We start from the raw sequence: 27,926 nt of genomic DNA on the forward strand, positions 1-27,926 counted from the left end.
AATAACTTGCTATAGAAAAAAAATAGGATAATCAAGAATATGTTTTTTAAAAAGTACCAGAGAAAGAAGGGTTATTCTGACCAATAGAATTACTGAGTAACACTGTTTATTTCTCAATAGAAGTCTATGGGATTTTTGGCTTCTTGAAGCCAGCGGATACTTCCTGTTTGGAACGCAAGAGGGGCGGGGTTAATCCATCCAATTCTCATTTACAATCAACGTTTACGTATCAAGCACTGAATTTAATTAGACCAGCTACATTTGGTTGATTTTGACCTTAACACCTTTTTTTCAGAAACAAAATGTTTTTAAAGACTATTTTCCCTGGAATAATAAAAAGTGTTTTGCTCTTATTGTCCTGCAGAGTGCAAACCAGACTGTGCCTCATGCTTCAGCGAGCATTTCTGCACACGGTGTCACCCGGGTAGCTTCCTGTTCCAAGGGAAATGTGGAAACAGCTGTCCAAATGGATTGGCAGCCATTACAGAGCTCAGAGAGTGTGCAGGTAATATACGTTTCAACACCTCTAACACCTGAAACTGGTTATGTCACAGGGGGATTTGTCTGTGTGTCAGAGTGTCCTGCAGGCTGTGAGCTGTGTGTGAGCAGGAATGCATGCGAGAGATGCAGAGCAGATATGTACCGTCTGCACGGCCTCTGCCACCACACCTGCCCAGGAGGGTTCATGCCTGACCTGCAGCTCATGCGGTGCAACCCTCAAAGTGAGTTCTAATTCTTAGATTTGCATCCCTCTCTTTCTCATCAAAGTTGTTTTTTCCCCCCTGATCGTTTGCTGTCATCCCAAACTCTCTGTGAGTTTGAAGAATGGACAAGTTGGAGTTAGTGTTCTCTGAAAGAGGTCACTCGATTTTTCAGAAGGAGAGTAGAAACCCGTACTCGACAAGTCCCTCACTTCTTGAGGGTCCATGCCGACCCCTGCCCTCATGTGTCAGAGTTCAGAAAGTGTATCATCAGGAAAGGAGTGAGCAGTAATGAGTTTAAAAGTATTTAACAATTGATATTTTATACTAAAAAGGGAAGGTTATTGATAAAGTATTAAACTAAAACATATTTTTCAATGTACAGTCCAAGAGAAAAATGTGTACTTTTTCAATAATTCACATATTCTAGAATGATTGACGGTTCAGTGACACAAAAAGCTTAGGATTTTGGGGTGGGGGCTGCAGTTCAATTGGTTAAAAGATGTCATGGTAATCAGAAGGTCAGGGGTTAAAATCCCAGTTTTCCCAGTCTTTGTGATCAAGATAGTTGGTCTTTTATAAAAAAATAACCTGAAACTTTTAAGTTTTTGCTACATTATTTAAATATTTAAAGTAAAATATACATAAAACTCTAGAAAAGCATCATTTATCAATAAAAAAAACCAATAATTTCAAATAGCTGTATCAGGAACAATTTTGAAACTTTAGTCCAAAAAAGACAAAAAAATCAGTTTTGAAAAATCTAAGTGAAAAACGCACGTAAAGAATTATATACATTTATTTTTGTTGGTTGGTATGATTTAATACCATTTTCAACAGCAATGTTGTTACAGATTGTAACCGGAACAACGGATTATGAGGAGGGAGGACTTAAAGCTATTGATGTTGAATGTATAGACGGGACGATTAAAATCAACTGGCTGAGATCCTTCTTAAAGAACGAAAAAGGTTTATGGTATTAATTCCCCTCTAAAATATTAAGGGATGTAGGTGGAATTAACTTTCTGCTTAAATGTGACTATGATTTAAAAAAAAAACTGCCAATCAAACTTTCTTCCTTTCATCAACAAGTTTTATTGCACTGGAAACTAATCTTTAAGCATAACTTTAGTCCGCACACCACGCCTCTCTGGAAATGCCGTCATGTGTTACGGAGGAACAAATCCTTGTTTTACAATAACTGGCTGACTAAAGGGATATGGTCTGTTCTGCTTCTACTGGATCATTCTGGAAACATTTTGACGTTTGAACATTTTAGTTCTAAATTTCAATTATTTGATCAGAAACAATATGATGCTGTGATCAAAGCTCTTCCTCTGTCATTGATACAACTATCACAAAATCTACTGTTAAACAAAGTTCAATTAAAACATCCTTCACTCTTATTGGATAAGCAGCCGATTACAAAGACAGAATTACCAAACAGCTTCATACGCAGACTGTTTGTTACAGAACTCTTCCAAACATCTCATCAGAAGAAAAGCATTTCTAAACACTTCTCTAAAGAAGAGGTATTTGAATTAAGGTTGAATTACTTAAAAATTTGTATTTTACTCAAAGTAAAAGACATTCATTTTAAAATAATTAGTGATGTTTACCCATCTAAGGAATTTTTGAGGATTCGTTTTGGGTTTGAAGAGAATGACTGCAGTTTTTGTTTGAATGATATTGAGACTGTGGATCATTTATTCTTTAACTGTGGAGTTATAAAACATTCTGGGAGGAGTTCTGCTTTTGGTATTCTTCCAAAATTGCAATGCCAGTTCATTTATGTTCTATTCGGTGTGGTATCATATAAAAGACCAGAAAATAGAGTTCTTAATATCCTGATATTGCAAGGAAAGTTTTATATACACAAAAATAAATATTTGAAGACCAAACCACTTTTTATAACATTTCATAAAGAGTTCTGTTTTTACTTTCAATCCCTTCATTATATGAAAAAGAAGAATGGCTTGAAATTGCTTAGTTTTGTTCAGAAATACAAACTTCACGAGTACACCTAACTAGTATTAGACTATTTAGATTGGTTCTATGTTCTTTTATTCTATTTTTATTTTACTTATTTGTTTTTATTTATTTGTGTGTTATGTTCATTGTTTTTTTTGTGTTTTTTTCCTTCTATTCTTTATTTTCTATGTTAATATGTTATGTTTGGCAAAGGTGATTGATCTTCGAGGTAATGTTGATAACATGGTTATTGTTCGTTATTTAATGTATGATACCTCAATTGTCAATAAAGTTAAAAAAGAAAAAAAGATTGTAACCGGAACTGTTTCCGGACATAATGCACACTGCGCACGCGCGTTGCAGGTCACGTGCGGTCATTCCAGGCCAACTAAAGTCATTTTAGGCAAGAACAAACACGTTTTTAATTCCGAATGCTGGCAGTTAGTGCTAAGTATATATATATATTAAAAGCAGCTAAATTTAATGCAGCTGTTTGTGTACCGTCGACTCAGCTAACCAGAGTTTTTTGAGGGGGAGTTCCCTGTGTTCGGGTGAGTATTTACATGATGGAGACATGATGAAGCTAATTCGGCAGCTAACAGCAACTTGTTACCGGAATAGTAACAAAAACGCTATTTACAAATCTTGCAGCTGTTAGTTGTGCGTGGGGTGTTGAGACTTTATGATGTATAGATAGACTTTCTATAACACTTGAACAAACTAACTGTTCTGAATTTGATAGCTTGTACTTCATCAGCGTCTCTAGCAAGCTTAAACTAATGTTGCCATTTTTGCTAAAACTGTATCGCAAAAACACTGATTCTAAAAAAAAAGAAGGTCTTAAGTGTTCTGCAGAGAGAGAGAGAAAAAAATCGCTAGGATGTTTATGCAAAAATATAGAAGCTTAAATATGCAGGATGGCGTTTCCAGAGTTGTCATCAATAAAGCAGCTCCGGGTTGCCAAGTCGTGTGACAGAAAAAAGCCAACCGACCCATAGATGCACAAACAAACAAAAAAGCAGCTTAACTTTCAATGAATATATCAAGTGTGACACAGCCGATTATCAGTTAAAACCATATATCAATATATCAAGTCAGCATGGGCTAAATTAAATTACCCTTAAAAATTAAACAAAAATCCTATCGAACTCATTATGAAGGCCTTATGCAGAATTGCAATAGTAGAAAGCATTATTTTTCTTTAATTGTGCTTTATATACCAGAAAATGTAATTAAATATTTCAGGTATTTATTTGCATTTAAATACTCTACTTAAGTATTTATGATTAAAAAATAAGCCAATATTTCAAACTGAAGTGTAAAGGCCCATAATGCATATTTCTTTGTCATATTTTTTTGTGTGCTTTTGCAGCATGGCAGGGTGTGAAGGAGTGGATTTTTCCAATGCAAAGTTGAAGGGGAAAGCTAAAGAAGGCTCCACTACCCCAGAGTGTGCTATCTGCCTGCAGAGCTGCGTTCATCCCGTCTGTCTCCCTTGCGCCCATGTCTTCTGCTTCCTGTGTGTAAAAGGCGCCTCCTGGCAGAGCAAGCGCTGCGCTCTCTGCCGACAGGAGATCCCAGAAGACTTTTTGGAGCGACCGGTCCTCCTTTCTCCTGAAGAACTCAAAGCAGCAGCTGCAGGGCTCGGTGGGAGTGAGTCCCGTGGGGTCTACGCGTGGTACTACGAGGGCCTCAACGGCTGGTGGCAGTATGACGGGAGGACCAGTGGAGAGTTGGAAGAAGCCTTTTTGAAGAACAAGAAAAGCATTGAGATGCTGATTGCAGGCTTTCTGTATGTGGCCGATCTAGAGAATATGGTGCAGTATCGCAGGAATGAGCATGGCCGTAGACGCAAAATAAAGAGGGATGTGGTGAATATCCCCAAAAAAGGAGTGGCAGGACTGAGGTTGGAAGCTCCTTCCATCCCTACTTTAGCGGCTGTTGCCTCTGCGACAGTAGAACGCATTAGCTCTGCTGATGGATCGGACACTGAAGGTCAGCCACAGTCTTCATCTGTTGGAATCATAGCTTCTGTTACTCCTATTAGACCCCAAACCCTGTTGGGACGCCACCTTATCAGTCCTGCGTCTACAGCCCCTTCCTCCTTGGAACAGGTTTTCTCCCAGCTTCTAATCAACCAGCCAGAGGGCGAAGAGGTGGAGGGTGACGATGACTCACAGGCATATGAGATTGCATCAGGAAGTAGTGATATCGAAGAAGACTGTGACGAAGGGGGAGTAGATTCTGCAGCACGGAGAAAACGCAGGCATTGTCCGCTAAGAGAGAGTCAGCCAACCAGAATCTCTCCTAGAGGAGGGCCGCCGAGCTCCGCCGTCATCCCCCGCTGCCGCAGCCCAGACGGCAGTGCAGTGTGAAGAAATGGTCCATCCGGGATTCTTCTGAGGAACTCCGAGCGATCATCCAGCCAAAGAAATATACATTTTACACCACACCTGAAAGGAGCATTCTTCATTGCGTGCCAAATATAATCTTCATTTAAAAATGCTTCAATTCTTCCTACTTATAGACATCAAATCATTTTAGGTTCACAAGAAAATCTGCCATCTGTTGAAAGGTTTTATAACTTTGCAGCAACCAGAATGCAGCTTTGGAATTTACTTTCTCCTTGACGCAGAACTTCAAAAAGTTCAAACTTTTCTGTTTCCTTGGATGTGAGATAATGTTGCATTAAAAAAGAAGAATATAATACCAATAGAGTGGGTACAACTTTGGGAGAAAAGTACAATGCAAAACTACTTCCATCTTCTTTATAGTAATAATTGAAAAGTTTTTACAAAATGGACTCTTGATGCTTTAAAAACTGCATGAAGTCATCTTTAGCTCTGACAGTAAAGTCTGATGTAGTTAAACTCGATTTAAAACTTTTTTTTTTAAACTTATTTTCTATGAGAGGTAAGGTAAAGCTTCCATGTAGCACCTATGTCAGAATGAGGCTGAAATTTTTTGAAAAGTTTTTGAAAAGTTTTTTTTTTTTTTTTTAATATAAATGTATGCAGTGTGTTTGTGCAGCTGTGTGTAGGACTATGTGCTAAAACATCACTGACAGATCCACTGGAAACCTTTAGTTTATAAATGCAGATCCACATAAGGGGTTCTATTTCTTGTGGAAGTATTCCCAGCAGGGAATACTCCGCTATCAAAGCTGCACTTGGATGAGCTCACTGTTTCTCTATTATTATGTGATCTGGTGTTTGTGTTTGGTTTTTTCCTTCTGTGTAATGTTTGTCTTTGTGTTGAAATGTCAATTTAATAAAATATTTATATACACACAAACCTCATGGTAATTTGTCACTTATTTCAAGTGCAGTAGCCAGTGTTGTCCACAGAGTGTAGCTGTTTAAAAAAACTTAGTTTTTTTTTTTTTTTTTTGAGCCACCAACCAATTTAAAAATGCCAAACGTGGTGGTCACACTATTTTTTTTATGCACCAAGTCTGCATCAATATCTTTATTATGGATATCTCAGTCCTTAAATGGAAAATATTCAAATTCATTTTTGTCAAATAAAAAAAACAGTTTATCAAGCTGATAAATGTTTGCACTAAAAATAAGAGTAAACTAGCAAAACTATTTGGTCTTCAGAGCTTTTTGTGTTAAATGCTTAAACATTGATCCTTTGCCAACACACAAAGCTGCTCACCAGAGTGAAGAAAATGTCTGCACTCGAGCTGTGACTTGAATAAGAATCGTCACTAAATGAGCCAGCCTTCCACTTTTCTTCTACGAGTTTCCATTAAAAGGATGTTGTGTGTTGCATATTTATCAGTGGCATTAGGCAAATGTGTTGTGCTTTCAAACTATAGGAGACTTCTGGAACACATATGTGAATCATATGTCCAGAAAAAAACAGGCTTTTTCCAACTTTTTTATTTATTTTTTTGCAGTCAAAGACTTTCCATTACCATAAAAAATAAAAAACAAATCATATAAATATTTAATTAATTGCACATTTGAGCCCAACAAGAAGCAACAAAGAAACATGTCGCATGAGTGTTGTTGTATCTAAGCAATATTTTCAGTTGAAAGGCTATTGAATAACGGGAAAGCTGATGACCAAACAAAAAAGGATTCATTGTGAACAATAAAGGTTTATTACGGAAAGGTACAAAGAAAAAAAAATGACTGGTGGGTCCTTTCATACAAAAACAGGACACTCTGTGAAAGGTTTGCTCTTTTTTCAAGCTCTATTACTGTCACAATATAGGATAAAATGCCAGATTTAGCTTTTTCTGGAGCTGCTCTGGTAGGTTTGTCCTTCAGATGGACAATGTCTGCCTCATTTTTTTCACTAAAGCACAAAAACAAAGAGGAAATCTTTACTTTTGGCCCAGTTGAGCCTTTATTGACCTGCTAATTGAACCACATAAAATCCAATAAGCAGCTTCCGGAACAATCTATACCGTGATTATAAAAAAAAAAAAAGTTGCATCAGAGCATCCATCAGTGTGAGATTCTCATCATGGAAACAAAATCTTTATTTAAAATGAGCAAATATGGAGGAGCGTTCAGCCAAGGACATTTAGGGACAAACTTTAGACGATTTGAAAGACAAGGACGGAGACACAGAATCATGCAGGCCTGACTAACGTTATATGGGCAGACTGAATGCGGTATACGATGTGGCCAAACATAGTTTGTCTGTCAGACAGACAGACAGACAGACAGACAGGAGACGACTTTACTGAATGTTTTCAGACACATAGCTGCTCTTAAAATATGCTCTGCATCCTGCTTTTAAGCCACCTGTAGTCTGCAAGAAAGCACACACCCTGAAATCAGCACTGCTGCCATTATAGCCACATCAATCACTTCTTTCATCGCTCTCACACCAGCAGAACATTGTTGATGCATGGATTATTTATGACCCAGTTTATGCGTTTGCTTGTTAGATGTTCATTTAGTGTCTTTGCACGGAAACATCGTTAACAGATGTAGCAGTTATCACGTAGCTTTGCTGCACCTTTTTTTGTCGTCTTTATCCTGCAGCTGTGCACAATACATTTACACAAAGTGGGACGGGTGTTTCCAACTGTAACGCAAAGATTCATAGACTCGTACCTCACTGTTGCCAGGAGCCAGGGATGACTTCACTACTGTAACTCTCATCGACTTCACACCATTAGAGCCTATCAAGTGACATACCTCCCTAAGCCTGCAGCTACTGAACCATTTATATCAGCTATGTATTAACGTGACGATGCCTAAAATCATAAAGTACTGGGAATGTTCCATAAAGGTCTTATGATATGACTTCACTAAGTATTTTTGGTTTGGACTTTGTGGCGTCTTGTGGAAAAACATAAAAGCGTTTCAGTTTTAGCAAAATGCTCTGCAGCTGTAACCAGTGAGAGCTACGTTTCTCTGCATTCATTTGGTGCACGTTGCATTTAAACGAGCAAAATGGTGACTAACAATGCAAAATTTGAAATAATTACAATTTTTCTGGTACCATAATTTCTACTTTCACTACTTCTGTATTTAAAGTCATTAAAAAAAGCAGATTTTTGATTTCTAATTTAGAGTAATGCATCACAACATGTGAAGAAATAATTTTGAGTAATAAGATAAGATATTCCTTTATTAGTCCCACGATGGGGATATTTCCTTGTTGCGGCAGCAGTACAGAGAAAAAAGAAAAAAGAAAAGAAAAAAAATATTTTTTTCATTAAAGTAAGTTTGCTGCAATAAAAGCAAACAAAAAGAATGAAAAATGTATTTTTGTGTTCATATATATATAGCCTACAAAACATTTAGGACAACTTTAAAAAAATAAGAAAAAGCTCAATCAATCAAGTCAATCACTCAACCACTACACCACAGCCACCGTGACCACCAGAAGAAGGTTCTTCTTCCTATGGAAGAATTAAATAGGCAACATAGGTGACTTAAAAGATGGAAGGCTTCAGTTTTGGTAATAAAAATCAAGGATTCTGTGAGGTCCTTATCTGCTCTTGTTGTTTAAAGAGCCCTGGAGTTTTTTTATGACCTGTAACATTGACTTCCAATTCCGTACAAGCTTTGAACTCAAACAAGAGTTAAAATATACTTTTAAATAAACTATCAATTAAACAATTTTGAGGTTGGGGCAAACAAAATTGTTTTTCTAGATATAAATTTGAGGAAAAATGTAGATTTCGGGGAAAGCAATAATCAAGAATTTAGAACTGGAGCTGTGAAATGTTCTTATCACAACAAGTGCTAAATCAGAGATTTTATATGATTATATTATGTTGTTGGTAAGTCTATTTGGTGAATGGTAATGCTGCAGCTGTTTTCCACAACTTCAACATAATAGCTTGAAAATGTTGAGGTTGTTTCATTTGTAAATATATGTTCTTCTTGGTCTGTGCATTGAAAAATAAAAACTTTTTCGTTTAAATATCTGTGCGTGTTTCCTAAATGAATATCGGCACGTGAATCATCTGCAGGCCGGTCGTTTAAGTTGTTCCCAGATGACCACTCCACCAAAATCAAATTAACATGGATTCATATTCACAGCGAAGGAGGTCACTACATTTGCCGCTCCCGAAACAACATCAGCCAATCCCACGAGAGCACGATGCCCTTGTTTTGAAAGTCGACCCCTGAGGTTCACCTTTCAAAGCTGGGACATCTGGGGCCGATTCTATAAAAAGGTCTGGAATTCTCGGTGCTTTTGGCTCCTGCTGCTTTGTCCTTAATGATTCCCCCCTCTTGCACAGCTACACCAGGATGGCTAGAATGGACACTGACACCTCAGACAGGTGGATGAAGACAGAGTGATCCAGGTTATCATGCTAAATCCAGGCTATCTGGCGGAACATTTTGCACCATTCAGAATAAGGGGATGAGAAATGGATGTGTGGAGAGGTGGGATTTAAATGTGTACCTGAGGTCTAACAGGGCTGACCCTTAAAAGAATGATTCAAGCCATCAACACTCACAGCAGGTGGGCATTAGCTCAGAGATTTATGTGAACATTTGGGATTCAGGTTAGGATTTAAGCTCAGTACATTAAAAACATTTGAGACGATTAATTTATTTTTATAATTTTTTTACTTACAATAATTTGTACTTATTGAGTTTAAAAAAAACAACAACTGGTGCATCATTGTGAATATAAATCCTCATGATAAGCCAGCATGAAAGATATCCACTTTCCCAACTTATTTTTACAGAATAAACATATGAAGTCTATGAAAGTTTCAATGCTGATCTTTTGATTCCTACAAATATTATTTTCTAAAACCAGAAAGTGTATTATGTAATGCACAGAGCTTCAGAGACATTTAAGGAGAGCCCGTAAAAGAGCTCAATTTCAGACTGATCCCACTTCAGTTCAAGCTCCAGAGCAGGGTGGTCCTGTCGCTCCTCTATTCACTTTTTGTGTGAAACGTGGACACATACCTCCAAAGAAGTACTTAACGTTCTATTTTGGGACTATTGCAACCATGACGGACACATGCTGAAGGTTTTATTTTGCCGCCCCCACACACACACACCCTCCAACCACGCTCCAGTGAATGACGGGACCGAGGAGGAGGACAGGTGGATGTGATCATGAGGAGGAGAGGAGGAACGTGACATTCCCACGTGCTGCAGACTTCTAAGATGAATGAATCAACCGCCAGGAATGAATTTAGAGAGTCAATCTGAATATTTAAGTTTTACAGAAGAGAACAATAAAAGGTGGAGAAAACTGTGGTGAGAGCAGCCATGTTGGTTTAGAGACAGAAGGCAGAGCTAGAGGTAGCAGAGATGAAGATATTGAGGTTCTGTTTAGTAGTGGTGAGGATGGATAGGATCAGGGGTCAATCCATCAGAGGAAGGATAAATGCCGGGAATCAGATTGAGGTAGTTTGGACACGTTAAAACCCTTGTGCTATCCTCGGCACTTTAACATTGGGAGTTGGGTCATCTAGACCCACTAGCGGTGCGCTGAACCTTTTTTCTTCAATGATTTGTGATCTTCACTGGTGTCCATGGATTACATGAAATCTTTCCACCTTTATCCACCTTTGTCATGGTAGGGAGAACACGTCAAAGTAAGGGTGGGGTCATCTAAGATAGTACAAGTGTTAAGAGAAAGCCCAGTCATAGGATAGAGATACAGAGGAAGACCAAAGAGGAGGTCCATGAGTGTCGTGAAGGAGGACATGAAGGATGCAAGAAATTTGCAGTGGGGATCCCTAAAGACAGCAACTTATAACAAAGAAAATGATTTAACAGTAAAATTAATCTCACAAGGAAGTTTATTTTGAAGGTCAACCTTACTCTATTGCAAACATAAAGTTACATTAAATACAGAAAATTTTTATTTGATGTTTGTGGAACAAAAGTTTAAAGTTGCAAACGCTTCGACAAGAAATTGAACCAAGATGTTATTTTAAAACAAATGTAGTTCACGTGTTTTATAATCAGCTCAGAAGCTTAGTGGTAGAATGTTAACTCAGAGAATCAGAGATCCTGGGTTCAAATCCACTGTTGGGTTACACCAAAACCTGCTGGGTACTCAGCATCAGGGGGCTAAATTAGGGGGATTGAACCACCAAACGGTTTCTGAGCTTGTCTGTGTCTGCAGTTCCCTGCTCCCCAAGGGTTAAGTAAAGTTCAGAGAACAAATCTACACATCAAACATAATAGAAAGCCTATAATCAACCAATAAGCCCAGATTTGTTCTGTTTTTTTTATTGTCTTAATTATCTTGGTGACATGAGGGGTTAGTTTAGTTAGTGTCTGTCAAACAGAATCCATGCGTGCATATTCCAGATGACAGAAATGTATTAAGATATTTCATTTAATATTTTAATCTCTAAGGTCTTTATATGACTCATATGTCTACACTGGTTCGAGCCCTGATATATGGACTATAGGAAGATATGCAAAAGCACATGTCAGCGTTTCCATCAGAGCCTTTGAACAGATGTTAGAGTCAGTCATCATGGATCATCAGATCATTATAAATAGATCTATACATCAAAATTGACCTAATGGTTGATTAGAAACGGTATAATTTAATTGAGGTGATTATTTCTGTTATGCAAACAGTCTTTTAAATGGGTGTCATCTCTCCACCCAGGTCAGAGTGAGTGTCTTAGTTTGCTGACGTCAAGGAAGCCATGGCTGCAGTTCAGCTGTCCCCTCTTGTTGTTCTCCCCCTTTTTCTCGCCTGTCATCTGGCTGTCTCCACTATTATGAATCGGCAGTCCAATGCAGGACACGCTGTGCCGCGCTCTGTCAGTGTGATGTCTTGAGTCAGGAAGACAAGAGGACAGGCGTAAGGAGGAGGGATAAAAAAAGTATGCGTCTTTTCCAGACTTTATACGGCAGATCGTCTGTTTCACAGTTAGTTCATGCAGGCAGGGGGTCGAGTTATGAGGAAGAGCAGAGTGATATCCGACAAGGGCCCTCGTTAAAATGCTGCCGGCCTTGGAGGTGCCAACCTGCCTGACAAACTGTCATTTAGACACAACCTGGAAGAAAAAATGGAAGACAAGACAGAACTGGATAGACTGAAGCCGGCACAATAAAGGCACCTTGAAAAATCTAAATACAAATAGCTACCAAATGGAAAACAGTTTCTAATCAAGAAAAGTTTTCATTGGTAGATAAAAATAGTGATAACCCAGATAAAAGAAGGAGAGCTAAGGAGACAGCAAGAGGAACAAGGCCCCGTAGCCCCCACCCTCTCTTTATATATACACCTAAAGACAGCAGGCTAAGATTTCTGGCACCAAAACACACGTCACGCTTGCTATTTCTGTCTGAGGTGCCGCATAGCGCCAAGAGGCTGGGTGACAGGGCCGAGGTGTCATACGCCAAGTGACTTTCATACATCCACCTTAACAGCCCTTATGACATTTCATAACACTTCTGCCAAAGGTACAATAGACATTTGTTCCTTAGGTATGTGAGAACTATAAAGCTTGTCTAAACGGTTTTCACGCTTCCTTCACAGTGTAGGGGTGTGTGTTCGGGAAGCCAGGGGTTGTTTATTGCTTTGTTGTGAGATGAGAAACAGGAAAAGTGATCTCTGCGCAGCAAACTGGATATCCCGATAACGACGGGTAACATAACTGCTCTTGTACTAAGTGTTTATGTACTTCGAAGTGTTAGCATTATGCCACAACTTAAAAAGTGGGACGAGCTCAACAAATCAAGTCTCACAATTCGTGCAACAGCTGCATGATTGGGGTTTGCTTATAAAAAGTCTTGTTTTGAAACTGCAAGAGTTTGTATGTAGAAAAATCAACTTGTAACATTCAAATGACTTTATTTTTACAACATGCAAAATAAATTTAAAGAATTGGTTACATTTTGTGTAAAACGGGATGGAGTGATACTGGGTCTGTTCAATTTCTTTTCACAAATAAATAAATAAATACATAAGGAGTCGATAAATATGATTAATTAGGAAAAAAACAAAAAAAACAATGAGAAAATAAAAGTGTTACCAAAATGGAACAGCCTATGATATCATACCCAAAAAAACCCGGATCTTAAAAACATGAATTATTCTGTGATGAACATAAGTTGTTCATTTTACCAAATCAAGGGTTTTTTTTTATTCTAAGAGCACCAAAACAACCGTTCTAAGTTGCAAATATCTGATTGAAGAAAAGTTTTTAACTCTTTTGGGAAATCTGTGTTTTTGTCAGCAGGCTGAACCAATCAAATTGGGATTAGTCGAAAAGTCATTATATGTGAGTGGATATTACCACAAATCGGCACTTGAAATTGGGTTATTACAGAATACAGTAGGACTGAAAGGTTTCAATTTTTGAATAAAAAAATACCTTTGCAAAACTTTTGTCTCTCAAAGAATTCAAAGCTCCATTTATTATAAAATATTTGCTTTGTGGATGTGGGCATTAAACAATGGTACAGAATAGCTAATGGTTGGTAACGTGTTTCAATTTTGGGGTTTAAAATAGGTCAAATCAGTTTGTTTATGCTTTTGACTTTGGGGTTTACATGGAGAATTGGAAAAGTGATGTGTGAGCCATCTCGATAAAAGACGGAAAAAAAAGCAGCAAAACACACTTTACATTAAAGCACAGTCATATTTATTACCAAGAAAAGTTCATTAAAGGCAACTTAGAATCACTTGACATTTGTTAATAGCACATCTTGAATGGTTTTGAGAAAATGGTGCAGTCAAACAGTTCTTGGTTTGAAGGTTGCGGAGGAGAATGTAGTTTCAGTTTCTCCCTGATGAGCAGGCCGAAGCGGATTCAAACATGACAACAACCACAACAACCAAACACGTAAGCGAGCAACCTCAAAATGGGGCTGCATGCAAAGTCGTTATAGATAAAACAGCTTCATTCAATGCAAAAAAAGAAAAGAAAACATGGTTTGGGGAGCACAACAACAATTTGATGTCTCGGTAAAAGTCAGGCACGAAGGAAGTTTAAAGCTACAGCAACTCTGGAGAATGTTGGTTTGTTTTCATTTGAACGTAGGATCTACACTTTGCAGAACTCTGTGTGTCTATGTACAGAGTCGGTTGGCGGAGGGCGGCTATCACATAATGACAGTCTCAGTCTGTGTCTTGTAGGAGACAAGAGGCCGGCGCTTCTGTGCAGGACTCGGGGTTCTGGCCATGGGACTAGGTGGCCGAGTCAATGGACTTGGAGAGCGGTAGATCGGACTAGATGGGGTGTTCATAGAGTTGAGGGGGCGGCTTGCCCATCTAGATGGCGGTCGCTGGTTGGCCGGACGTGCAGGACGAGAGAAGCTCTTCTTGGGTTTGATTGAAATGTCTTGGCTTTCCTGGACAAAAACACATATTTCTTATAAGTCTACATAGGTTTTCTGTGTGTGGTGATGCCAGATAAAGAAAAACCTACCTGATGTGGTTCCTGCTGAAGACACGTGTATCTGGTTTTGGGATTGGAGCTGTAGTTGTGTTGGATCTCTAGCATGTCAAGCAGTTCAATAAGTCCTTCATCCCTCACATGGCTACAATCTGGCAACTTCTTTTGGAGCGTTTGAGGCCCATTTGAAGAACTTGAGACTCTGTAGTCCACTTTGGACTCAAGGTGTTGGACTGTAGGCTTCCAGGCTTTATCTACTTGAACTGGTCCTCCACTACTATTGGCCCTGGGTCTGAGCTTTGGGCTTCCTGGAACCTGTGGTCGCCTCTGGGGCTGCTGGGTACCAAGTGGAGACCCTGCTAGACCACTAAAGCCTCCTCTCTGATCCTTGTAGTGTTGGCAACTGCAGCTTAATACTAAATCGGATTGTTGGCTGGAGGCTATCTCTGCTGTCAGTGTGTTGGAATCTGCTTGGAATTTTGGGTTAGGCAAACGCACGGGCGTCCTGCCTAATACTCCAGCTGCTCCCAAAGCTCTGCGATGACAGCAAGAAGCGGGGCACTTTGCCTCTGGAGCCGGTCCATGATGGGTCACCAGCCCTGCTTCAGTAAGCGTTTTCCCCTCATTCTCCTGAAGCATGGCTCCAAACTTCCGGAGAACAGAGGGGCTGCTGCCCTTCCTGTCTCCAAGAACCCCTGGACCGAAGGCCTTCCTGTCCACAGACGGAGACTCGGTTGTGCCGACTGGGAGCTGTGTTTGTGCAATAGGACTGTCCCTTTGCCCAAGAGGAGGTTTGGCACCTGTGCTTTCTTTGTTGACGAAGGTCTCTCTGCAAGGGGAATTCCTTATGGGAGACACTCGATTCTTCCTGTTTTCAGTTTCCTCAAAGTTTCCCAAAAACGGTTCTTGTCCAAACCTGATCACACATGCCATCAGAAGCAGTCAGGAGCACAGCTACAACCCAAAGTGTTTTGTTTTTCAACACAAATTCTTACCTTTGATTTCCATGTCTGTTCCTGCCCTGACAGGTAGAGATGTCCTGGCTCACCTTGATTGTGTCACTGAAGTGCTGAAAGACATTTAAAACAACGTGTTAAAAAAAAACTGCCAAGTACATCACAGACCATACTGTTCTACTCATGCTGGTGAAGCATGTGGGCTCCCATGTGGACAACGGGACACTTGGGCATCTAACTTTCTTCTCAGCTGTTCTGTTGGGTGTCAAAAAAGTGCTAGACTTGGGCTACAGAGTGAAACTAACTCCTATCTGGTAGCCGGCCTGTGCAAGCATGACTTAACTGACGCTGTAATCAATATGTTCCTGCAAGAACCACAGCTTTGACTTGTATCGGGTCTAGCTATCCTGTTTCTTCACATGTGCAAATGCCTAGAGAATGAAGTACAAGAAAGCAAAATGCCTCCACTTACTACATGGCGAGCTCCATTGTTCTTTCGACTCATCTGCCTTCCATTCTCCAAATAATCTTGGAGCAAATCACCGATCTCTGAGACCCCATCGGCGTGACAGTGGCCATTCTGATGGTTTCCACGGTAACCATAGCCATTGGCGGCATAGTTACAGCTGTCGCTTTCGAAGTGTGTCAGGATAATGTCTTCTGGGTGATTTTTACTGCGGTGATCCGTCAGATAAAGTCCTTTGTCTTGGTGCCCTGCCCCACATTCTAATGGGACGCCATTTTTCTGGTTGTCGTTGATGTCATTAACTCCTCTGCGGGTCTGGACTTCATTGTAGAGCTAGAAAAATAAAAAAACAGAGAAGAAACAATTAAATGCTTTCAAATCAAACATCCAAAATGAATCTTTAGAATTTTTTTCGACTGGCTCTAAAATCCTTACACTATTTTTAAGATGAACCCTTTATTCCTCTTTGCACATTTGATCTGTTTTCACACTTTGATCTATAATGTCTCCTTCAGTATCCACTTTCAGCCTGAGTGTGTGTGTGCGAGATGGGAAAAATGTTTGTACCCAGGACGTCTGTCAGCACATCACAGTTTAATTAGCTTGTTAACACTTGTTTGCGTCGGCCTGCGTGCTGCAAACTCTTTCTTATGGAGCGTGTGCAAACTCTACACTAATGAACACTCCATAGGGACAAAAGAAATGGACCATGGGTCACATAAATGTAGGAAAAGTATTGTGTTTGGGGAACACAACAAATGTGATATTGAACCAAAAACTCTTTATTATTTTGTTCCCCAGCTAGGTTGGTAACTCCTTATATTTTCCAGTGGTTTCACTTTGTGTACAAAGTCTCACCTCTTCGATTTTTCTCTGAATGTCCTGCAGCTGATCCTCCCACTCCTGCATCTCCAGGTCGAAACTATCCAACATCTCTGGCCTCTCCTGCCCCCACCTGCGGCCGCTGAGCTCTAGCCCAAGCTCCAGATCAATGGCTGCCATGACGCAGGCAGCTTAATACCCTCAGGCCTTTTTAAAATGACTGTTTCCCCTTTCTCTCGTTTCACTTTTCTGGTCAGAGGTCACTGTTGGGCTGCCAATGAGGGGAGGAAAGATTGATGGCCTAGGAACACTAAAAAGGTCAAACACATAAAAGAGAGGCTTGTTGAGGTATGCACACTAAATACAAATGAAAATACATCAATCTGTCATCTTTTCCATTATATGTTTGAGCTGCAGAGCATCAGTGGCAATCAAGACCAACACGGAGTTGGACTCCAGGTTACTCCCCTCATTAATGATCAAATTCCACTGATTTCATGACACAAGAGTAAAAAGTAAAGCTTTTACAGAAAACCAAAGAGTGCCCCTTTCACTTTTTATCTTGATAGGTCTCCCATTTTCTGACAATCTGCTCCAATTGGAGTAAATGCCAGAAGAGTCTTTCAAAAAAGGGCAAACAAATCAATCCAGCTGGGCTGTGTTGTTGTTATTGTTGTCATCATTAAAAATGACATATTTCCCTGCCGAAAGTACCCGAATGTGCCAGCCGCTGCCCTCCCACCTGTGATGTAAGACTGGAGATATTAATACACTGCTGTAACTATGCATCCAAAGTGCCTGTGTCATGTGGGTTAAGTAAATGACAGGGGGAAAAATAAAAAATACATAAAATATTAACAGGATATGAGAACGGTCAAAGGAGTCAGGAACACTTTTGGCAACATTTGATTTCTTTAGATTGTGGATAACTTTCCTTAATGCATTTAAAAACTGTATTTAACTTTAAACCTGAAAAAACATTAAAAAAAACAATCACAATATACTTCAAACATATCAGAATATGTTGTGTGTGTGTGACAGAGTAAAGAAATGCCCCTAAATTAGAATTCAACATTGTATAAATATATTACGCACAAATATAAAGAAAAATCTTTAATTAAAATAAACAAATAAAAAGGATGAAATGGGTGATTATACAAGGTTATATAAAATGAATAAGTGGCCCTTAAAAATCCAGTGAATTTGAGTTACCATCCTTCAAATTAATGTTCGTACCTGCTCTGCGCAAAGGCGCTCCTTATCTTTTACAAATCCTGTTCCAGTATCTCTTTTGGTTTCCCCGCGAGACTCAGACTCTGCGCCGCCAAACAGTCAAGTCCTCTCTCTGGGGTGCTTCCCTTCAATTTCCACCCAGCTGAGTTATGTAAAGATCCACGACAGGATTTAAAGGGCCTTTCTTCTATCAAGAGCGTTGGGGCCCGGATCACTGCCCCACAGGGTAAACACGTTCTGTTCCAGCTGGGGTCCCCGGTCTTTATACCACCCTCCAGTGTTTACGCGGGCGCGCGATCAGGGTCCGGATCGAATAGCACAATGTCAGATTTACTCCACCATTTGAAGTCTCCATGGGACGATTGTCGTCACCAGCATCCCGGTTATAATTACCGTGGCGCGCAAAGAGAGGGAAAGTGTTTACATAGCTGTTTCAGCTGCTGCGCTCCCCGCAGCCAATGGGCTTCTCTGTTGCTACTCCGCTTTGGGATGCTGGGGCAGATTCTGCCTTGTGACCATGCCGCAAATCATTTGCCCCGAGGGTGCCAAATGGGTGTGGGTGACACAGTGAGTAATAATGTGTCACAGTCAATAATAACTTCTTATTAAAGATAGACACCACAAGGAGACTGTCAGGTGGATTCACAGCATGCTCCGCACATTTCAATATATACTTCTATTTTTTTCCTTTAAAATATAGTTTTGCTTATTTCAGGCATTATGTCATATTTATATGAAATATGTCTTATCTATGAGGTCAGAACAGTCTCATAATTCAGAATTGCACACACATACTTATCGACTAAAAAGAAATTGATAATCACCAGGCAAACATTTGCCAGAAACATCATCGATGAATTCAAACAAGGTAATAAAACCTTGTGAATTAAGTTTTTATTTTAGGAAAATTGTTATTCGTGTGATAATTTTCTATTTCCTGACATATTAAGGGACTCAACTTACAGAAAAATAATTCAGCTGACACTTATTAAAATCTTTCCATTCTTTCATCCATATACCAAGCAATAAACCATTAATGAGTGTTGAAATACTGTTATGAACTGGTAGCTCTGTCAGCTCGGTGAAGTTGGTTAGTAAAATGAGAAAGTGGGAAGTAGTTAAATACTTTATGCCTGATTGTCTTTCACCAGGGCTGAGGAGTGGTGTAATGGTTCTCCCTCTTGCCTCACAGTCCTGCCTGCTTCAAATCTCAGCTAGGACCTCTCTGTGTGGAGTTTGCATGTTCTCTTCATGCATCTTCTCCAGGCACTAATGTCCTCACTCCAAAACAAGCCTCACAGGTTGATTGGTAGTCTCAGATTGCCCCTTAGGTATGAATGTGTGTGTGTGGCCCTGACAGATTGGAGACCTAGTCAGAGTGCACCCTGCTTTGCTAATCAGTAGTTGGGATAGGCTCCAGCAACCCAGTGACCTGGAAAAGGATTCAACAGATTCAGAGAATAGATGGAATTTCTCTGAAGTTGACCTTTGTGGTCATTTTAGCTGTCTAACATTTAGTTTCAATGATCACAAAAAGCACAGTTTAGGGTTTTGCCATTTCTAAAGCACAAAATAATAGTTCGATTTTCTTTTCATAAAGATTGCAGACTTCCACAGTAATGAAAAATCAGTTAATTTGCTACAGTTTTTATTAGTTACTTTGGCTTAGCGAAGGAAACCACAGAGCCAACGACTAGGACTCCAGACTTGGAAATGTGTAGAATGTGATTTGTTTACTTGTCATTGTTTATATAAGTGAATTTGATGCTTCTGTTGATTAGTATTTGTGAAAGTTGGTCCTTTTTCAAATATGGTTGTTCAGATAACTTGACTCATAAAGCATTTTATGACAAGTTTGAAAGTTGTGGATAAAAGCAAACAGAGCAGCAAACCCAGTGTTTGGGGAGCAGTTGGAGGTTATGGTTTAAAGTGTGCGTTCATCGTTTATCGCAATGGACGTTTTCTGTTGACTCACTGCACTCATGGACGATGTTGATACAACCTTAACTAGTTATCACCTCAAGTTGGGAAGTTTTACAGTATTTAGAACCCAGTCATAGCTAATGGTAATACTGCTATAATCTGGAATAGCCTGTAATGATGGACTGGCTTCTTCTGTGTTCCAGACACTAGAAGCTTACAATGTGTCTCCATTAATTATTCTCTCTTCATTCATTCTTGATGATGGTAGCTACTGATGTAGCCACAGCTGCCCAGAGGCAGACTGCCATAGGCGTGGCTGCCAGGACATTCATATGCATTCACACACCAGTACAGCCACAATGGAGGAAGGAAGAGTGAAGTGTCTTGCCCAAGGACACAACAACAGTTTACTAGGGGGATTGAACCGGCGATGCTTCAATCATTGGCCAACCCGCTCAACCACCTGAGCCACTGCTGCCCAGTACATTTGGTAGTACATTACTATAAATGTTTTCTTTATTCTGATTTTTAGAACCAACACATAAATAAAATCCTACATCAAAAAAGATAAAAGTCATAATTTGTCACTGCTTGATGATCGTTTACAGGAACTTGACTGGTGCACACTCTGTGGTCACCAACACATTAACCCTTGTGCTATCCTATGACCCCACCCTTACATTGATGTGTTCTTCCTACCATGACAAAGGTGGAAAGATTTCATGTAATCCATGAACACCAGTGAAGATCACAAATCATTGAAGAAAAAAGGTTCAGAGCACTGTCTAGTGGGTCTAGATGACCCAACTCCCAATGTTAAAGTGCCTAGGATAGCACAAGGGTTACACCAAATACAGAAGTCACTACCAGAATGTTTTTTTTTATTTATAGATATATTTTATAGATATATTTTGGGGACCACACTAAACTTTCAGGTCTTAATTTGCTGAATTATGTTTCAAATGTAAAAGGAGATCTAATGAATGACTCAATTACAGTTTTATTTTAGATTTTTTAAGCTTAGATTGATTTATACTGTTTTGGGAGAAATACCTTTTAAAGAGCTTCATACTTCAAGGAAAAAAAATCTTAAGGAGTGTAGAAAAATTGTCTTGAGGGTGGATGTGGAACCATACGGTTGCATTGGGTCTTTTTCTTTATGGTTGGTGCTGGTTGGTTTGGGGAAATACTAAATTAGCAGCTGTATAAACTGGCTGGTTTGCTTTCAAAGCAGTGTAGATAATCTTACTCAACGAAACCCAGTCTGGAAGCTCTCAATCTTTATTTTAGGAAACTTACCCAAAATCAAAATTGAAAATTTTGGTTTACGTCAGCTGTGTACAAGATGGTTTATGTTGACATGCATGTTTCTCCTTTCATGTCACATTGTCTGTTATCAAGCCGAAACAGCTTACCTCCTCAGGTGAGTTGTGCCGATCATGTTGTGCAGGTTTTAAATGTAGACTCCAGCGTGGATGCCGGTGAGAGGGGCTAGTGCCGAGCTTTTCCGTGCTTTTAGTTACTTTGGCAACAGATACAATGTGGGCAAAAAAACAAAACAAAAAAAATTGAAAACAGCAAAAAAACAAATTGGAAGGATGACAAAAAACTATGCGACGCTCACATCACAGAACAAAAAAGAGAGTAAAGAGGAAAACTAGTTTAAAGATGGTGGCATAGGAGAGCGATGAAAATAACACCAGGATGAGAATCAGTAAAATGATAGGCTGGAACATCTAGGCAACAGAAGACAGGAGAAAGAAAGGAAACACATCAGTATTGACAGTTTGGGAATATTTCTATATCTCTTTAGCTCTGCTCTTACCGACAGTGGCTCCTCTGCCTCTCTGTCCTCGAGCCTGGGCACCTCCAGTCTGTCTATGAAACCCTGCAGTTCTTTTCGGAAGGCTTTCATCTGAGCGTTGATGCGGTACAGCAGTTCATGTTCTCTGATCCTGCTCCCATCATCCTCTGCACCGTCCTCTGCCGCCCTCCCGAACATTAGGTCACCATTTGAGACGTAGACCCTCGCCTCCGAGATGAAGGCGGCGGTGTCGGCGATGAGCCTGTCGATGGTTCGGATCAGCCTCTCCGCTTCCACACGGATGTCTATCATCTGCTGTCTTTCACGGAGGCTGCAGCGGCCACCGGGCAGGAATCTCCCCAAGGCGGAGGAGGCGGCGCCCTCTGGCCCGGTGGGGGTGTAGAGCCCCCTCGTGGGCGTCATGCATCGGCTGCTGCCGTTGTTGTTCCTGACTTCGTCCGAGTCACTCTCCCCACCCACGGGGCCCTCTCGTTTACGGTGAGGTGGGAGCAGGCGGGAGGAGGTGGAGTCCTCGTCGCTCTCACGGCGGCCGCTTGTGGCACCACCGGCATCACTCTCTGCATCGCTGTCCCGGGGACTCGGTCTCAAGGAGAGGTGGGAGGCCAGATCGTAGCGCTGCATGTTGGAGAGGAGAACACGGTTCTCGTACTGCAGCTGCATCACCTGTTAGAAACAGGAGAGATGTTAAAGCAGGTCTTTTTTAGGCATTTATATATAAAAATACTCAAAAATAGAGCTTACTCTAAATAAAAGATTATTTTTCATGCCATACTCTGGTGTTTATTACATTTTCTTCATAGAATAAAGACATTTGGACCATTTTTAATCAATAGTATTTCAAAATACTAGCAAAACTGCGTTCAGTAAATAAAGAGGCACGGCCAAGAGAAAAAAAAAAAACAGCTTCAAAGTGATTTTTGTGTTGGAAGATCTCCAGGCTCGGATTAGCTTTTTAATCAAAGCTGGACTCTTAAAGAGTCAGAGCTGCTTTTCAGTTTCTGAAATCCTACAATTATTCAGGTCTAACAAGTAAATAATTTTAATTTTGGGAAAAACAAAGGGATGATTGTAGTGATTCTGCCATACCTTCCCGCTGAGATCATTAATCTGGTGCCTTGCAGCTTTCAGCTCCTCCTGTAAAACTTCTGTTTTTCCTCCATCAGCTGCTCCACCTCCTGTGACTCCTCCTCCATGCCTTGCACCTCCCTCATGAGTACCAGCCTTGAAGCGCAACTTGTTCAGCTCAGAGGTCACCCTCTTGTTCTGCTCCTCAACATCTGCAAGGTTCCTCCTCAGAAGCTCGGCCTCGTCTTCCACCAGCTGCAGCTGCTGTCGGAGTTCCGTTAGATCATCTCCGAGGCTGCGCCCGGCGCTCTGCCCACCCATCGCCCCGCACCCGGAGCTTCCGGAGCCCTCTCCTTCACCCCGGAGGTCATCCAGCTCAGCTCTGAGGCCCCGGTTCTCCACCTATTAGGAAAAAAAAGACCTAAAAGAAACAGGTTTTCCCACAAAAATATGCATTGACTTATTAAGCCCTTACCTCTAACTCAACTATCTTTCTCCCCAAAATGTTGGCCTCCTCCTCCACCAGACGAAGGCGCAGCTTCAGTTCTGATTCTCGGGTGGTGGGTGGCCCCCCAGCCTCCCCTTTAGGATGGGAGCTGTCCAGTTCTCCATAGAAAGAACGATACTTCTGTAACTCCTGTTCCAATCGATCCTTCTCCTTGTCAATCTGGGCCGCTTTCTTTCTCATGAGCACTGCCTCCTCTTTGGTGAAAGCCAGCTGGCACTTCAGGTCATCATTGTCCTCCTGTAAAATAGAATACACGCTATCCTGAAGAGTTTCCAGGCATCTAATCTATCAACTGTCCTTTTCATCCTTTTATTTTGAAAGGTGGTTTACAGAATAAGCTGCAAAATGGAAAAAATGTTTGTTGAACTGCAGAGCAACTTTTCAAAGAGCATTTTAAAAGGATGTAAGCTAAAGATTTTTACTTTTCGTTCCAAAAATGTCAAAAGGATAAACATTTAGTCACATGTTGTGTTTAGGTCAACTATCAAAGACACACAGTGGTGGACAAAATTGTTGGTACCCCTCAGTTAAAAAAGTCCACAATGCTCACTGAAACGACTTGAAACGTTTAAAAGTAACAATAAAATAAAATGTATTGAAAATTAAATCATCAAAATCAGCCATTACTTTTGAGTTGTTTATTAACAGAATTATTAAAAAAAAAAAAAAGTAATGAAATAGGGCTGGACAAAAATGATGGTACCTCCATAAAAGACTGAGATCTAATTGCCCAGGGGGTCATGATGAACTCAGGTATGTCCTTTAATTGACATCACAGCTGCTTTCAAACCCATAACCAGTCAGTCTGCCTATTTAAAGGGAGACAAATAGTCACGTTGCTGTTTGGTGAAAAGGTGTGTACCACACTGAACATGGACAACAGAAAGCAAAGGAGAGAATTGTCCCAGGACATTAGAAACAAAATTATAGACAAACACCATAAAGGTAAAGTCTATAAAACCATCTCTAAGCAGCTTGAAGTTCCTGTGACGACAGTGGCACATATTATTCAGAAGTTTAAGACCCACGGGACAGTAGCCAACCTCCCTGGACGCAGCCGGAAGAGGAAAATTGATGACAAATTGAGGAGACGGATAGTTGGAACTGTATTCAAAGAGGCCAGAACAACCTCCAAAGACATTAAAGGTGAACTCCTAGATCAAGGTACATCAGTGTCAGACTCAAAAATGAAGCATCCAACCAAAAGAACACTGTCCCTACTGTGAAACATGGAGGAGGCTCAGTTCTGTTTTGGGGCTGCTTTGCTGCATCTGGCACAGGGTGTCTTGAAGTTGTGCAAGGTAAAATGAAATCTCAAGATTATCAAGGCATTCTGGGTAGAAATGTGCTGCTTAGTGTCAGAGAGCTTGGTTTCAGTCGCAGGTCATGGGTCTTCCAACAGGACAACGATCCAAAACACACAGCCAAAAGCCCCCAAGAATTGCTAAGAGAAAAGCGTTGGACTATTCTGAAGTGGCCTTCTATGAGCCCAGATCTGAATCCCATTGAACATCTGTGGAAGGAGCTGAAACCTGCCATTTGGAGAAGACACTTGTCAAACCTGAGACAACTGGAGCAGTTTGCTCATGAGGAGGGGGCCAAAATACCTGTAGACAGGTGCAGAAGGCTCATTGACAAATACAGAAACTGTTTAATTGCAGTGATTGCCTCAAAAGGTTGTACAACAAAATATGAAGTTATGGGTACCATCATTTTTGTCCAGCCCTATTTCATTAGTTTGCTTTTTTAAGAATTCTGTTAATCAAAAACTCAAAAGTAATGGCTGATTTAGATGATTTAATTTTCAATAAATTTTAATTTATTGCTTCTTTTAAACGTTTTAAGTTATTTCAGTGAGCATTGTGGACTTTCTTTAACTAAGGAGTACCAACAAATTTGTCCACCACTGTAAATTAGTGTTTAGGACAAAATAAAGGGATGAAATCCTGCTGCTGTGTTTGATAGCAGCTCACCTCCGTGGGAGTCTGTGCTGCCCTCTTGTCAGTCTTCTGGACGTCTTTGCTCCCTCTTCTTTTTTGTGACTGCAAATGATGAAAGAATTGCAGAAATCTTTTCAAAATTGTTATTAGAGGATGTAATGTGGAGGGGAGCAATTATTCTCCTACCTCTTTGGTTTTGTCCAGCTCATTCTGCAGAGCTTGTTTGGTCACTTCCACCTCGATGAGTCTCTGCCTCAGCTTTTCATTCTCCTCTTCTGTCTTTGTGCGTTTCTCCTCCACTTTTTCCAGCTCGTTGTGCAGCCGCACAGACACATCTTTGGCCACCTGCCAACCACATTAAAAATTCACCATCAATGCCCTGATTCAGGTTGTAATTTTCATTTTTTTTCATATATCTTTTGAATAAAAATGGTTGATGAAACGTTTCCTAAGCTAAAAAACAATTACTTTTTTATTTTTATTTTAAGAGAATGTCATCCCAGAGGCTCTCCAGCATCCTCATCCTACCTTCAGGTCCTGCTCCAGACACCTGAACAGCTCTTCATCGATCTCTCCAGTCTGTGCGTAACGCAGCCTCTTCCTCTCCGCCTTGCGCAGTCGGTAGTGCAGGATCCGGCAGTTCTTATTGGCTCTCTCCAACTCTCGTCTCATCTCCTGCAGCTGGCAGGTGTCTTCCTCATAGAAGGTGTCTCGCATCTCCTCCATCTCAGTCCTCATCTCTTCAATTTCGCACTAGTTGAGTCACAGAAAAAATGTGGGCAACTGCTTTACTTGCTGAATGTGAAAAGTTGCAACTCACTGACAAACTAGTTTAATAGGTAAAATCTAATTAATTTCAACCATATATAAACATTTAATAATTTAAATAATTTTTAAATATCAAGCTTGTTATTTGTGCTCCAAACCTACGGTTGGGTAAATGTGATTGTATTTGTAGACGGTCCCTTACATGGGTGTGACGTGTCCTGTATCACTAATAAGTCACTTTTTATCATTTACAGATCGTTTAATCCTAATGTCAATCCAAACTATCTATTGTTTACTCATTATTTATGGATTTTTTAGAAATGTTTCAGAACAAACTGATTTGAATTTCAGAATAAAAGAAGGCCACATTTGTAGATTACTTACCTCTGCTAAGATACCTTTTCTCGTCTTTTTAGGCAATAGACTTTTTATATGAAACCTTATATGTCAAACCTTCAGATCCTCGTTTTCTTCCAGCAGCCTCTCCATCTCCTCTTCCAGGGCCTGGTCCTCCTGGATCCCCGACCCCGCCTCTGCCGCTTCAGCCGCCGGCTGTGGCTCTCCTCGTGCGTCCGGTTCAGCGTCCATGCTCTCTGATTGACTTTGCATCTTTCCCTCTTCTCTTCAATCCCGGTGACAGCAGATGAGCTCAGCGTGTAAGCATCCTTCTCCGCCACAACCTGAGGCCCGCTCGCCGCCCACGGACGCAGGTTCGCTCCCTTCTTCCTCCTCCTCCTCTTTTTGGCGCTTCTCTCAAACTGTGCACCGCAGAGGATGCGCTAAGATGCTGGATGGATGAGGGATGCTCGGGCAGCGGTGCAGGTGTCGGGGAAAATGAGGGGTTTCTCCTGACAGCATCCGCCCTTCGCGCTCGGATGAGATCAGCTTCAGCACCATCCGGGTGAACAGCTGCTGCGTTGGCTCTAGAGCTCCCTCTTTGCGCCTTCAGAGGAACGCAGCGTCTCCTACAACACAGATAACTTCGTCTCTGCTCATAAAAAGGGAGTCGACACTTGAAGTGTCCTGCCACTGGCATATGCGATCCTTCCAACCAAAGGCCGGAGCTTCCTGCTGCTTTTTGAGCTCTTGTTTTTTCGGCAGCTGAGGACCTGCAGCGCCGCTCTGTGTTGGTTTCTTTTTCCTCCCTGTTGTAATCCAATCAATTTTGTGTCATAAACTAATTAGATTTTTTTTAAATCAATAAAAAATTATAAAATAAAACAACAACAAAAAAATTAAAAAAGCATCAATGTCCGTAAATAAAATACATTTTAAACATGTGATTGTGTGGCCACTAGATGTCGCTATTCCCAGCTCTAGCATTTAAACTTGGGGTTCTTCATTCTGGTTTTTAACAAAAATTAAAATACACCAACCGGTTTGATCTTCCATGTGTAAAAACACGAGTTTACAGAACCTTTTAAAATCTATTTCTGCTACGTTCAGGTCCCTTACGCTCGAGGAGAATCAGGATGGTCACCGCCTGGTACTGTGGGTGGAGGAGGGGGTGGGAGGTCTGACCCACCCGTGCTGTCCCCGACATCCGTTAATCAATCAAAAGTCATTGAAAAAAAGAATATATTACAAAAACATTAATAATGCGCACATAAATCACAATTATTTACTCACAACAACACAAATAGAGAAATACTTTTTGAAGCGCACAATGGAAATTAAAACTTTTCTATTCAATGTTTAAAACAAAACAGAAATAAAACTATATGTTGACAATAACTATACACACTATTTTGTAAATTTACATGTTATACGGTTCCTGGAATCAGAAATATATAACACAGTCAAAATATAGTCTGAAGGGTGTTGGTAATATTTGTTCTATGACACAAAAAAGACAAGAATTTGTAAAGTGAGGCAGCTGTAAATAACTACATTTAGCGCATAGATAAGTAGACTACAAGGTTCCTGTAAA

General features: G+C 40.4%; 2 protein-coding genes across 5 annotated transcripts; one reads left to right on the plus strand and one right to left on the minus strand.

The window, feature by feature from the left end:
* Positions 1 to 367: 367 nt before the first annotated feature.
* On the plus strand, positions 368 to 5,966 carry LOC101169655 (E3 ubiquitin-protein ligase rnf146). Of its 2 annotated transcripts, XM_023953202.2 has the most exons (3): positions 368 to 505; positions 576 to 722; positions 4,045 to 5,966. In XM_023953202.2, the coding sequence occupies exon 3, from the start codon at positions 4,046 to 4,048 to the stop codon at positions 5,045 to 5,047; it is 1,002 nt and encodes a 333-aa protein (XP_023808970.1). In that variant the 5' UTR covers positions 368 to 505; positions 576 to 722; position 4,045; the 3' UTR covers positions 5,048 to 5,966. The 2 variants fall into 2 exon arrangements, with proteins under 2 accessions (XP_023808970.1, XP_004083899.1); XM_004083851.5 differs by lacking the exons at positions 368 to 505; positions 576 to 722 and adding an exon at positions 2,994 to 3,223.
* A 7,748-nt stretch (positions 5,967 to 13,714) lies between these two features.
* LOC101169161 (microtubule cross-linking factor 3) lies at positions 13,715 to 27,066 on the minus strand. 3 transcript variants are annotated; one of them, XM_011491854.4, is made up of 9 exons: positions 26,450 to 27,066; positions 25,757 to 25,981; positions 25,415 to 25,573; positions 25,262 to 25,330; positions 23,256 to 23,525; positions 22,802 to 23,182; positions 21,716 to 22,378; positions 21,306 to 21,626; positions 16,943 to 17,044 (listed from the first exon to the last, which is right to left on the minus strand). In XM_011491854.4, the coding sequence occupies exons 1-8, from the start codon at positions 26,603 to 26,605 to the stop codon at positions 21,516 to 21,518; spliced, it is 2,034 nt and encodes a 677-aa protein (XP_011490156.1). In that variant the 5' UTR covers positions 26,606 to 27,066; the 3' UTR covers positions 16,943 to 17,044; positions 21,306 to 21,515. The 3 variants fall into 3 exon arrangements, with proteins under 3 accessions (XP_078798905.1, XP_004083898.1, XP_011490156.1); XM_078942779.1 differs by lacking the exons at positions 21,716 to 22,378; positions 22,802 to 23,182; positions 23,256 to 23,525; ... (2 more) ...; positions 25,757 to 25,981; positions 26,450 to 27,066 and adding exons at positions 13,715 to 14,446; positions 14,524 to 15,406; positions 15,486 to 15,559; positions 15,919 to 16,245 and having other exon boundaries at positions 16,771 to 17,044; positions 21,306 to 21,588; XM_004083850.4 differs by lacking the exons at positions 21,306 to 21,626; positions 21,716 to 22,378; positions 22,802 to 23,182; ... (3 more) ...; positions 25,757 to 25,981; positions 26,450 to 27,066 and adding exons at positions 13,715 to 14,446; positions 14,524 to 15,406; positions 15,486 to 15,559; positions 15,919 to 16,245; positions 17,971 to 18,370 and having other exon boundaries at positions 16,771 to 17,044.
* Positions 27,067 to 27,926: the final 860 nt, after the last annotated feature.

Source organism: Oryzias latipes, chromosome 24, assembly GCF_053564925.1.
Source record: "Oryzias latipes strain Hd-rR chromosome 24, Olatipes_Hd-rR_3.1".
NCBI classification, from domain to species: domain Eukaryota; kingdom Metazoa; phylum Chordata; class Actinopteri; order Beloniformes; family Adrianichthyidae; genus Oryzias; species Oryzias latipes.